The 12,535-nt window shown below is 25.3% G+C and overlaps 4 protein-coding genes across 6 annotated transcripts; 1 reads left to right on the top strand and 3 right to left on the bottom strand.

Annotated features, from left to right (window-relative positions):
- Positions 1-193: 193 nt before the first annotated feature.
- LOC118451353 (ELMO domain-containing protein 2) lies at positions 194-1,919 on the bottom strand. Its single transcript, XM_035887788.2, has 2 exons — positions 1,679-1,919; positions 194-1,598 (listed from the first exon to the last, which is right to left on the bottom strand). The coding sequence occupies exon 2, from the start codon at positions 1,514-1,516 to the stop codon at positions 575-577; it is 942 nt and encodes a 313-aa protein (XP_035743681.1). The 5' UTR covers positions 1,517-1,598; positions 1,679-1,919; the 3' UTR covers positions 194-574.
- A 530-nt stretch (positions 1,920-2,449) lies between these two features.
- Positions 2,450-4,199, bottom strand: LOC118451352 (ribosome biogenesis regulatory protein homolog). Its single transcript, XM_035887787.2, has 5 exons — positions 3,915-4,199; positions 3,482-3,740; positions 3,018-3,319; positions 2,772-2,951; positions 2,450-2,688 (listed from the first exon to the last, which is right to left on the bottom strand). Exons 1-5 carry the CDS (start codon positions 4,061-4,063, stop codon positions 2,580-2,582), a joined length of 999 nt encoding a protein of 332 aa, XP_035743680.1. The 5' UTR covers positions 4,064-4,199; the 3' UTR covers positions 2,450-2,579.
- An 18-nt stretch (positions 4,200-4,217) lies between these two features.
- LOC118451349 (uncharacterized) lies at positions 4,218-10,012 on the top strand. 3 transcript variants are annotated; one of them, XM_035887780.2, is made up of 5 exons: positions 4,220-5,728; positions 5,855-6,321; positions 6,415-6,602; positions 6,703-6,802; positions 9,877-10,012. In XM_035887780.2, the coding sequence occupies exons 1-5, from the start codon at positions 4,507-4,509 to the stop codon at positions 9,907-9,909; spliced, it is 2,010 nt and encodes a 669-aa protein (XP_035743673.1). In that variant the 5' UTR covers positions 4,220-4,506; the 3' UTR covers positions 9,910-10,012. The 3 variants fall into 3 exon arrangements, with proteins under 3 accessions (XP_035743672.1, XP_035743673.1, XP_035743674.1); XM_035887781.2 differs by lacking the exon at positions 9,877-10,012 and adding an exon at positions 6,984-7,162; XM_035887779.2 differs by lacking the exon at positions 9,877-10,012 and having other exon boundaries at positions 4,218-5,728; positions 6,703-7,274.
- Positions 7,794-12,480, bottom strand: LOC118451355 (uncharacterized). The gene is made up of 13 exons (XM_035887790.2): positions 11,701-12,480; positions 11,055-11,622; positions 10,686-10,984; positions 10,406-10,610; positions 10,129-10,332; positions 9,821-10,036; positions 9,583-9,739; positions 9,207-9,496; positions 8,951-9,112; positions 8,675-8,845; positions 8,419-8,544; positions 8,128-8,294; positions 7,794-7,977 (listed from the first exon to the last, which is right to left on the bottom strand). Exons 2-13 carry the CDS (start codon positions 11,319-11,321, stop codon positions 7,938-7,940), a joined length of 2,304 nt encoding a protein of 767 aa, XP_035743683.2. The 5' UTR covers positions 11,322-11,622; positions 11,701-12,480; the 3' UTR covers positions 7,794-7,937.
- Between the last annotated feature and the right edge of the window lie 55 nt (positions 12,481-12,535).

Genomic DNA, 12,535 nt, shown 5'->3' with positions numbered 1-12,535 from the left:
TGGCGTATATGTATGGTAATAATAGGAGAAAAAATATACAGTAATATTTAAATGATATCCTAAAATTACCCACAATATATAATGCATATTAAAAATTTTTAATGAACATAATTTTTTAAGTTTTTCTATAGTCATAATCTGTTATGCTTAATATCTCACTGTCATAAGGACAGAACATGTCTGAACTATTATATTTTTTTTCTACATTTTCTCAATAAATATTCTTATACACATATTTCCTTGTGTATATTAATTAATTATAGCCAAAAATATTAATTATCAGTGTTTAATTTAAAAGTGTTAAAGTTAGTTTAAAAATTAGTTAAATTCTTAAAAATTTTCAATTACAGGTTGTATTGAAGTATTTGTACATTATATTTTGCAAAATCATTCTCTTTCTTAAAATGAGTTATAGTAATAACCATGAACAGGTTAATGTAATATTAACTATCAAATTTTTGAATGCATTGTTTTGTATATAACAAAATAAGGAATGGTCTGTGCATACTACCATTGATAATATAATTATCTTTCAGATATCTATGAACATGAAGCATAGTTTTCAAGATTTGTGCTAAATATTATCAACTGATACATTTATCCTTAATGTGGTTGATGAATTGGATAATGCCATTCTAATGCTATTTTCAAATTTTTCTTGTATAGAAGAAAATTCCATCATATTGCTCGGTTTTGATTCAATCCAAAATCCATCAAATTCATAAAAAAGATAACAATAAAACTGATGAAAAGCACGGATAGTTGGCAAAGTCTTTGACGAATTATAGATATGTGTCTTAGCAGTACCATCTTTTAATAATTTTAATGCCATACTGGTAAGGTTTATACCAACGATAGCAAATGCATAACCATAATGTGGATGAGTAGAATGAGATAAAACATGAGTTGCTGCACTAGGATATTCTTGAGCAAAATAAACAAGATTCTCTAGTCCCAATATTCCCATTCCACGAAAATCTGTTTTTGGATCGTCTCCCTGAAAGCCAATATTCTGCCATTGTTTTGTTACTCTAGCATCCAAAGGATCATAAGGCATAAGTAAATTCCACAATTTCAATAACAATAGTTCGTGTTCTGGATTATCAGCATCATAGGGTGTTTTCCTAAGTTCTTCACATTCTACACATAGTTGGCGGTAACCCCAAATTAATTCTATGCACTTGCCAAATGATTTGGCAAAATCAGGATGGGCTGTGGGATTTACATTTTTAGCCACCAATACTGTTCTAATTGCCTCTTCTAGGATTTTACGTTCACTTTTAATGGTTATACCGCGATGATTTGCAATATCATTTAAATAAGTAATCAAAGTCTTGATATTAGCATTTTTTGATTGCTGTAGAGATTCCTCAATTGCGAGTGTCCTAGGAGCTCCAGAAGGTTGTCCATAACAAATTCTTTGAAGTTCACACATTTGTGTCGTTTGTCTTAAAAACCATTTTATAAACGGTCTAAAATACCAATATATCAGTGACAATATATGCTGGAGAAACATGTTTTACATCGTTTGTCAACACCATTCAAGAGTAAGGCTGTGTATATTAGTATTGATTCTTTTTTAAGTATTTCTTTACATTCTATAAAGAATTTTTATTTTTTGTGAGTCTTTCATTTAATATTCACTTATAAACAATAATTGATTGAAGTAATACATAACCTTTAAATTGAGTAACTAAGTACAAGTTACTTTTCGTTTATAGTATCCATCGTTTTTACTACCCCCACTTCTATTTTAACTTGACGTACGCAGTGAACATAAGGAATGTGTTCTACGTACTTATATATTTTAAACTAAACAAACTTATCGACTTTATAAATCAGTAAACAACCTTGCAGCGACCGCGTTTCTTGCATTACCATATTATAATGTCGACGAACAGCATAGAAAAACAAATGATTGCTTCTAGATCATTGCTCTATCCAGAACAAATTTCTTCGAAGTAATTAACGTAATATTGAGCAGTTTCGAAGTGATTTCAAAAAGCGTTTCTAATAATTTAATTTAATATTTCATTTTTATTTTAATATTTATACTACATACTTTATTATTAGAGATATTTTATACACAAATGATTAAGACTACAGTTGAAATGTTAGTATTAGTAGAAATATTAAATTAAATAATTTTATGTATAAACATTATGGAATTATTTAAAAAGGGTTAAACTGTACGTAGTAAGATAATCAAAAGACTAGTAGACAAAAATGTGATAAGGAGAAAAATAATGGATAACTTTTTCATTTATTACAACAATCTATGATTGTGTTTTAGATGACTATTAGACTATTAGGTTTTCATTTCTTCCAGGGCATACTCCTGAGCTGTACGTAATATGTAAATATAATGGGTAAATGATTTAACAAACTAATAAAATCATAAACAATACTTTAATTTCGTGTATGGATCAAATAAAAGAGATACACAGTATATACTTCATATATATATTTATATATAAATGCATAATATTACTTAAGTAACTTGAATAATATAACAAAATTTATTACCATATTTTGTTCTAAAAGTAATGTTATACCATGTATATTGCTTTATTTTTTGTTTATCTGCGTTTTCTACCACCTGCTTTCATATGCATATCTCTTTTGCCTTTACCAGCTTTTGGTTTCTTCGAACCTTTGCTCTTCTTACTTGTTACTTTCTTTCTTTTCCTATAAAATAAATATATATTTATTCATTAAATGTTAGAATAAGATACTCGAAAAAAAGATATTTTTGTTCTTTTATATCTTACACTGTAGATACTGAAGATGAATCCGTATTTAAAATGATACTTTTATTACTAAGAATCTTATTTACTAAATCTTTATTTTTTTCTTTTTCATCTTTTAGATTCAATGGAATTTCTTTAGCCTTTCTCTTTAAACTTGGCAATTTTGTTAAAACTCCTTTTGCATCTTTTTCTTTTGGTAATCTATAAGTATGAAAATATATTTAAATAATATATTCAAATAATATTTTTTCTCCAATAAAAATTTACCTCTCTTGAAATTTCCCCAAAGATGCTGTTGATTGATGTGCTACTGTTACAGCTGTAGAAAGCTGGCTCGATTTGGGAAAATGGTCTACAGTAGGAAGACCTACCTGTGGTAGTTTCACTTTTTTCAACTTAGCTATATTGCGTAATCGTTGTAATTCATTTTTAGATTGCCTTTCACGTTTACTTGCACTCATAGCAGTAAATGGATCTTCTTTTGGATTGTTATCATTTCCAACTTCCACAAGCCATTCTTTTTGTTCTGTTGCTTTAGTCCGTTGATAACCATACCTGGGCATCCATTTCTACAATAATAATTATTAATATTGCAATATTTAATTAAAACACAGCAGAGGAAACAATATGTACAAAAAACAAAAAATAAATTTATTTAATAAATGAAAGGAAGCAATTTCAGTATCAGTCCCATGATAAATTTCAAATGTCAGAGAAAACGAAAGACATACTTGTAATTCTTCATCCCATTTCAATTTTGTCCTATTTTTCTTATTAGTTCTTATTCCCTTTTCTTTGGCAAATTGTTGCCATTTTGTTAAAGGTTTAGGTTTTGGTATACAACGAGTTCGTGGAACTACATATTGAGGCTTTGGCAATTGAACAACTATTGCCTCTTCCACACGTTCGGTAGGAAGACTCCATACAGCATTAATAAGAAGTTGAACATTATCTCTTGTTAACTGTTGTAGATAAGTATTTGAATTCGAACTATAACATTTATGTACAAATAAAATATAGGTTAACATAAATTTCCTAAATCTTACATTCTTGTATTTAAAGATTAAATATTTTATAAAAGATATATTTATAAATGCTAAAGAACTAGTGTATATACATATAAATTAAATTAGGATTATAGATTTATTTTATAAACTTAATTACCTTAATTTTTTTGAATCTAAAGCATTAGTATCAGATATAAGGAGTGAACCTAGATCGATTTCAGGCTCAACATCTTTATGAATCGTTGTATATTTTTTAGATTCTGACACCGCATCTTCATTTTCTAATATTGAATTAACAACATCCATGATAATAAATAAATTTTTACTCTTATTCAAGTATTGATTGTTACAACTTTCAACGCACGAACATGAATGATTTCCTTACCAACTTACTAACGTTCACTATACCGTACTCATTGAATCTACATTACCGACTAGTATAAAAAATAAGTGAATACTACTAAATTCTAGATATTTTTTATTTTCAATTAATAAATACACGGGCTATGCTTTTTATAAACATCACATATCGCACTGATTATTTTTATTAATAATATATTCTTCGTGTTTATATTCTAATACTTTCATTATGTAACTGAAATTTCATGATTTACGTTCTTCACTCAAACTAGATGAAGGTTATGTATGCGGCGTACTTCATAAGTAATGTGGTCTTAATGTAGCCTTTAAATGTTGAAATATTTGTTAAATTCTTTGAAAATGCATTTTTCAATAGTAGAAAAAAAATAATGTACATGTTTAGCGTACGTTATTATATATCTATACATATCCCATCATACAGAAAAAAGACATCTTCTTTATCAAGAAAAGAAGCAATAAAAATAGATTTCGTGCAAAGTGAGATGATAACAATGGGAATGCCAGATTCATATTGTGTAATTTGTAATATAAATATTGATGTGTCTTCCTGTGTAAATATTTTTTATACGTCTCTTCCTCACAACGGTGAATTATTAGCAAGCTTTGCGTTACGTGAACTCAGACCAACAACTTCTAATTTACATAGCTCCTATATCTGTCCTCGCTGTTATAAATTATTTCAAATGTTAGAACAAGCGCAATGGACTGTTACAAATATTCGTTGTGAGATTTTAAAAGTTTATCAGTCTGGTGAGAAGAAAAAATTTGTTAGACGCATGTTAACAAATAGTACTGATTATCTTTTACACAATACTCAAATTTTGGATGGTATTCAAACAACTAAACGAGATATAGATCAGACAATAAATGGTTTGAAAAATATTACAGATATAACTTCTACTTCATTCATGCAAGATGTTTCACTTGAACAAATTTCACAGACATTTAATGGAAATATGACCACTAATAACATTAAAGATATTGAACTGATAGATACAAAAGATATTTTTAAAGAAGAAACAGAAATTGATAGCAAAGATTTGGATAATATACATTCAAATATTAAAACCAATAACAATTGTAATGTGGAATATAAAAATAGTAACAATGTAAATAAAAATATAAAGACTGAAATACATAATAAAACTATAGATTTAAATGTAAAAATCTTAGAAAATGATTTTCATAAGTCTATTTTAACTAATGATTGTATAGAAGAAAGCAATATCACAGAACAAGAAATATCTTATAATCAATGTAAATTCTGTACCGAATCATTTAAGACAAATGATGAATTAAATGTACATTTATTGAAACATAATGATATACAATTATATCAGTGTTCTAAATGTAAGGAAGTATTTACTGATATTTCACTTGCAAATACACATGCTTCAAAAGCACATGTTGAAGATCAAGATTGTGTTAACATTTTACCAGTCTCATATAAAAATGAAATAGGACACTTCCTCAATGATGTCTCCCTTTTTCCACAAGATAATGTAGAGACATTAAAATCAAATACTTTTGAACATACAGAGATCGATAATAATAGATCAGAAATAAAAGATAATTCATCATGTATTACAGGCAAGTTAAAATTAATATATTATAATTGTATTATAATATATTATAAATAACTGTCAAAAAGAAATATATTCAATGTTTTTCTTTTTTTTTTTTTTCCATTATAAATATAAAAATTTTATCTTTTAGAAAAAAAATTTGCTGAAAGTAATGAAATTAATTCCATGGATGAGAAAACCAAAATCAATTTAAATTCTGCCTCTTGGAAATCGGGAAGAATATCAAAATATAGTTTAAAACCATTAAAATATACATGTCCTACGTGTAATAAAAAGTGGAGAACATCTGCAGAATTAAAGACACATATTAAATCTCATTCAAATATAAGACCATATATGTGTGAAAAATGTGGTCAAGCTTATAAACACAAACATGCTTTAGAAATACATATTGGTATGCACAATGGAATAAATCCATTTCAATGTAGCTTTTGTAAAAAATGTTTTACTCAAAAAGGCGCATTAATGAGACATTTACCAATGCATACCGGGGAAACACCATATCAATGTGAATTATGTGGTAAAAGATTTGTACATCATACATCATACAACATGCATGCTTTATCCCATACTGGAAAAAAATCTTATCAATGTCATGTAAGTGATTATATTAATTATATATGTATGCATAGCTTACTATATGAAGGTTAAAACATTTATACAAAGTGAAATTTAATGTATTCTTTTAAGGTATGCGATTTATCACTGCTTTCTACATCACATTTAAAAAGACACATGAGAGTACATACAGGTGAAAAACCATATAGTTGCATGTTATGTGGAAAACGTTTTGCAGAGAGATATAATTTACTAGCTCACCAAAAAATACATAATACATCAGAGGCATCAGCAAAAGATATTGAAAAATTACAAAACATGTCAGTTCAAGATTTTTAAGTATCATTTATGTCTTTTAATTTATGTATTTATATATAAATAAATATTAAATATTGTTTCTCATTGCATATTTATGCATAGGTGCAATCAGTGTAACTCATTATATCAGAAAGGGCACATATGTAATGAGCATACAAAACAACAATGCAATTCAAATAACAATATTACAACCACAGAAAAAGTAAGTAATTATAATTGTAGTCTACAATCCTTTGAACAATCAAAACTTTATAAATTACATAATAAAAATCAACAGCAGAATTTAAAGAGTATTAATTCTGATAATAGTAAAACTTGGGTAGAAATAAATCAATCAAAGTTAAATTCCACTAATAATGAAACAGAATTCTTATTATTACAAGATTCTTCATCACAAGGTGACACAACTCCTGTAACTATTACATTTAATGATCATAAAATGTCTGTAGGAAATAAAAATTATAATACAAGTTTAAAAATCATAATAGAATCTTCTAATGTCTCCATTCCAATTAATAATCAAGTTATAATAGATGACACGCATATATAATTCATGGTTATATTCATGGTTATATAATGTTGAGATTTGAATTTTACGTTTTTATAGATACTAAAATTTTTTAAATTGAAAATAGAACTATCGTACAAAAATACAATATGAGACATATAGAAATTGTTGTATATTTTGAATATATATATATAATTTTATAAAAAGAAGAGTTTTATAATTTTATAAAATTCTGTAATGATAAAAACATAAAAATATACAACCCTATAGGGTATATTTTACAAATTTTGTCATCTTGCATTTTTACTACACTTTAAAAAAAAGAAAATGAAGATAATATATTTAGATATATAAAATATTTAATAAAAAAGAATAATGAAGATAAACAGCTCATTGTCCAAAAGCATATATACATGTTTAAATTATATATTTTTAATTTGTACAATTGTATATTATTAAAAAAACACATATATCTTTTATTTTATAAGAATATGTTTTATAGTGTGAAATCATATTGTCAGTATTAAATGTCTTAATATATTTTTAAAAATTAAGAAATATATATTGTGGTTTTTGTGATTTATAAGTACAAAATATATAATTTTATAATATAAGGATTCTTGTTTAATTTTAATTGATTCTTTAGTTCTTAATAGTAAATTAATATTTAATAAAAATGGTATTGATAAAAAAATATATAGTTATAGCAATCATTATGTATAATTATAGTATATAAATAAATCAACAAAATTGAATTTTAATATCCCTTTTAATTGCATGTAAAATGTATATTAGTGTCTTTTTTATCATACTGTTGTGCCATCTGTTTCTAATATCTTTTTTGTCTTATATTGTCAATAGATAAAGATCTGCAAAGTTAATCATAAATAATAAAAATTCTGAAAGCTAAAGAAATTAATTTAAAATTAATATTAATTGTAATCAATGTTGTTTTTTAATTATTTTAAAATACTAGTAAAAGTTTAATACAACATTTGATTAGGAACCATGTATCATACTTATTCATTTTATCAATAATATGTTGAATATGATCAGGAATAGCCACTTGTAGAAGATACTTAATTTCTGGTGTTTGTTCCAGATTTTGAAATAATTTCTTTATACATGTTTTTCGAATAAACTTTCTCAAGCCATTAAATGCCTTAATATAATTATCTGTTAATAACTGAAATGTATGATAAACGAATTAATATAATGAGATTAGTGTCCCTTGCAGAATATTGGGCAATATTAAATATTTCAATACTGATATGTGCTGAATAGGATGAATATATATATATATATATTACCACAAGAGAAAAAAAACCAGGATTTTTTTCATGGTGTTCTAAATATATCTTCCTTGTTTGCAAAACAAGTTCAACAAATATACGTTTTAAATTTTCTGACTTTTTACTGTCATTATCTTCACATTGCTGCATGTACAAACAAAGATTATTACTTGCAAATTAGATTATTGTTTAATTCAATATGGTAAAAAAGAATAAATAATCTTTTCCATATTATTATTAAAACTAACTAATTATTTTTAAAGAATAGAATTACTTCAGTTAGTAATGTTTCTTGACTAGAAATAGTCTCATTGGAATCATCATCAATAAAAATCTTGTACTCTATCTTATCATTGTTTTTGTACTGGTACATAATTATCCCTTGTTTTTTTTGCTTAGATTTTATATTGTGTACAATTACATTTGATTCCTCGTCTAACAAGATCTACATATAAATTTTTACACTGAGTATATGAATTAAATACATATATAAATATATATGTATTTACATATACATATATAAAAATATGTGTGTGTATATATATATTACCTTTAAGCCATTCAATTGTTGGTACTTGTCAGTTGGTTCTTGAATTTTTATCAGTTTTGGTATTGTAGTTCTACTTTCATATATTATATCGGTTGTTGTTGCTCCATAACCTTGAGGTCTAACAAACATACTATATCCAGGTAATTCTAAATTATTCATTATCTGTATAATATGTATATTTCTCGTAAAGACGTATTCCAAGTAATATATAATTCTGTTAATAGTATATAATTAATATATAACTATGTTTTTTTACCTGTTCTATAATATTTGAAATAAAGTTCAATATACTGTTTTTTGATTCTTTCTTTACATATGTATGTTTGCCTATATTAACAGCAAGCAAATCGTCTACACTATCTCGAATCCAAGTATAAATATTAAATTTATTCTCTATCTGAAGTTTGTGTTGAGTAATATCATTTGTAATTACCAAAATAGGTTTAACATTTAAATAACGGTTGTATATTTGCATAGTTGTATGCAAGTCTGCTTGAGTTATACCAATTTTTTCTTCTATTATCAAAGAAGCAATTTCATTCATATCTATTTAAATATTATAATGAAAATATTTAGCAAGATAATGAAAAATAAAAAATAGAATTAGATGTAAAATATATTTTATGACTAACGAAATCCATAGCTATTTCCTAACAGTTCTTGGATTCCTAAAAAGTTACCACAACAAGCTATTTCATTAAAATCTTCTCGTTTTACAAAAATAAATGACTCATCTGCATTTTCACCAGTTTTTGATTCTTTAGTAGTATACCATTTGCAGTATTTTATCTGATGTAAATATAAAGAGGCATATGAAAAAATAAATTATTTTGTTCTTATATAATTATGAAATTAAATAATGAATATTACTTTATTAGGAATTGCACATGATATATGTAAAGCTAATTTTCTCTTTCTTACTGCAGATGGACCGGTCAATATTAATAGTGGTGGTCTAATTTTATCATATGCAATTACATGTGAATCTATTGTAGGAGTACTCAAATGCTCTAATAAAGTTAGTTTGGTGATACTACGTGCAGTCATCAAACTTAATGATGGGGTAAATATAGTTGCTGCAGATATCTATACAAAATTAAAAACGTATATATATATATATATATATAGTTATATTTAATCCTGGGATGGTTTCCTATTTTCTTTTTTCTTTTTTATACCTTTTCTGTAATAGATACTTCGACACCATCAATGAACATAACACTTGGAATAGTAAATAAAATTACATCTCTATAATTGGGCCATTTTGCACATGCATTACCTCTAAGGTCTATTTCATGTATCGATCCTTTTAAATTTGATACTTCTAAAAGATCTACAATTTTATTAAATTTCAAATCTACGAAACGCAAACTGCATGCATCCTACACATATAATACTCGAATAATTATATATACATGTAATAAAATATGGTTAATGGAGGAAAACAATTTTTACTTTGAAGAAATTTAAGTTAGATAATTTATTATATCCTAATATAATAGTTCTTAAATTGGTTAAACTTTTTATACCACTACCCAATTTTTTATATTTATATGATGTTATACAATTTTTTTCTAAATTTAATTCTTTAATGTTTAAATTATCCAAATTTTCAATATATTTTATTGAATTATATGATAAATTCAAGTATTGTAAATATCTGAAAAAATGATACGATAATAATTATATTATATATTTAACAGTAGACATTTTTTAATTTATATTATATACTAACTTTAAATTGTGCAGTCCAAAAATTACTTCAATTTCATTATAAGACAAATCTAATCTAACAATACTCCAAAAACTACTTAGATCACACATTTCAGTTATTTGATTATGAGATAAATTTACATAAGTTAAATACCAAGGTGGTGTAAAATTTAATATGTCTATGAGTTTATTATGCGATACATTTAAATATATTAAGTAAGGAATTCCACTTAGTGGCATTAAATTTGTAAGATTATTATATGCCAAGTCAATGTATTGTAAATAACGATGATAATACAAAACAGTGATATCTGTAAGTAACTAAAAAAAAGATCTGCCAAATTAATATATTGTAATGTATTCATGCAATTTATTTCAATGTTATTATTACCATCTTTCTCATAATGCATTTTGCTAAAATATAAAGTCCAGATTCTGGTGATTTTGTTAAGAATGAAGATCCAAGTCCTATTAATCTATCAGAGAGAATACCATCCTTTTCTAAGTTATCAAATGAAACATCATTTATATATCTCATTTTGACAATAGGTGGTTCCTCATCTTCCCACAATTGTATGTCTAAAGTATATCTGCCCCAATTACTTCTAGTAATGCTTTTCTTTTTCGTGAATAATTTCAAATATTGTGAATTATCCATTATTAATTATATTTTTTATTTATTGATAAAGATATAGTTCCTATCTTTTACTAAAATCATATACTTTTATAAAGTGTAACAGATTCGCTACATTATTACTAGTATAAAGATATAGGAATTTTTTTCAATCAATAATGTAAATCAAATGAACATCACATTATATACAGCTTCAAGTATGTTAATAAATTTATGAAATGTAAAACAATATATATATGCATATATATATATATGTATTTAAAACGCATGCAAATTATATAATTAATTTTACTTTTATAATCTATCTTTCATTAGGCATTTTCTCCTACAATATATAAAAATAATTATATAGACGTAATGCATTTAAAAAGTAATATAAAAAAGAATTTTGTTTTTTATTCACCTGTATTAAAGTTTTTATAGTAAAACGATCTTCACGTTTAGCTTCATGTATTTATACCACATCCATTCTTAATTCTTAGAATTAGATTCTTTATATTTATCACAATTAAAAAATAAGACGGTATAAAATAATGTTCTATTAATAATAAATTCTTTTTTTACGATGAAAAAAAAATAGAATTTAAAGAAAAGAATTTCCAATTTAAAAAAAGATATTAGATCCTCAAATAAAACAGATTTAAGGAGGACGACTGTTAATTATTACTTTTTTAAATGTCTTTTTATATAATTAAAAATGTAAATATGTATATATAAATAAATCTCTTGTCATGTCATGTGCCGATACTAATAAGTACATTATTATACTTATAGATACTGTTGTATATTCATTTGAAAATCGCGCATCTAAGATATTACAAAGTTCCGTTGGTAAATTCTCTCTAATCCTTTTGTTTTTAGGGTTATTCATAAACTCTTGATTTTACCGACTGTATAATATTTCAAGTAGGATATTAGGGCTATCATGACTCTTAGTTTTATAATGGTATATATCAACAATAAGTCCAATTGACAATGAGTTAAAATTATTTTGGACCAATTTTAATAAACGAAGTCTTATTTTAAAGATGAAGATTTAGAAGTAGTCTACTTTATATTACTACTATTGTTACTATACTACTACTATTATTTTCTCAAAAACTCATTTCTTTTATCAATTACGAATCAGCATTTGGCAATGGAAACGCCATGGTGCAAATATCAAGTGTAGATTCGGTCTAATTGGACATGCGCTTGCGCCCTCTGGTGATGTGAACAACTTCACATTAAAGTCGACA

Source organism: Vespa mandarinia, chromosome 2 (assembly GCF_050613455.1).
Source record: "Vespa mandarinia isolate Hongniang chromosome 2, ASM5061345v1, whole genome shotgun sequence".
Lineage (NCBI taxonomy): Eukaryota > Metazoa > Arthropoda > Insecta > Hymenoptera > Vespidae > Vespa > Vespa mandarinia.
The sequence above is the reverse complement of the archived record's forward strand: the minus strand, read 5'-3'. Positions and strand labels throughout refer to the sequence as shown.

Bases quoted from the DNA above. Each gene is read 5' to 3' on its own strand.
- LOC118451353 (XM_035887788.2), bottom strand. From the start codon at position 1,516: ATGTTTCTCCAGCATATATTGTCACTGATATATTGGTATTTTAGACCG.
- LOC118451352 (XM_035887787.2), bottom strand. From the start codon at position 4,063: ATGGATGTTGTTAATTCAATATTAGAAAATGAAGATGCGGTGTCAGAA. The intron at 3,741-3,914 runs GTAATTAAGTTT...TAAATGTTATAG, and splicing joins TTAGATTCAAAAAAATTAAG to TTCGAATTCAAATACTTATC. The intron at 2,689-2,771 runs GTAAGATATAAA...TTTATTTTATAG, and splicing joins TCATCTTCAGTATCTACAGT to GAAAAGAAAGAAAGTAACAA.
- LOC118451349 (XM_035887779.2), top strand. From the start codon at position 4,507: ATGTACATGTTTAGCGTACGTTATTATATATCTATACATATCCCATCA. The intron at 5,729-5,854 runs GCAAGTTAAAAT...TTTATCTTTTAG, and splicing joins TAATTCATCATGTATTACAG to AAAAAAAATTTGCTGAAAGT. The intron at 6,603-6,702 runs GTCAGTTCAAGA...ATTTATGCATAG, and splicing joins ATTGAAAAATTACAAAACAT to GTGCAATCAGTGTAACTCAT.
- LOC118451355 (XM_035887790.2), bottom strand. From the start codon at position 11,321: ATGGATAATTCACAATATTTGAAATTATTCACGAAAAAGAAAAGCATT. The intron at 10,611-10,685 runs GTTAGTATATAA...TCATTTTTTCAG, and splicing joins TTTGGACTGCACAATTTAAA to ATATTTACAATACTTGAATT. The intron at 7,978-8,127 runs GTATGATACATG...TTAACTTTGCAG, and splicing joins ATTATTGATAAAATGAATAA to ATCTTTATCTATTGACAATA.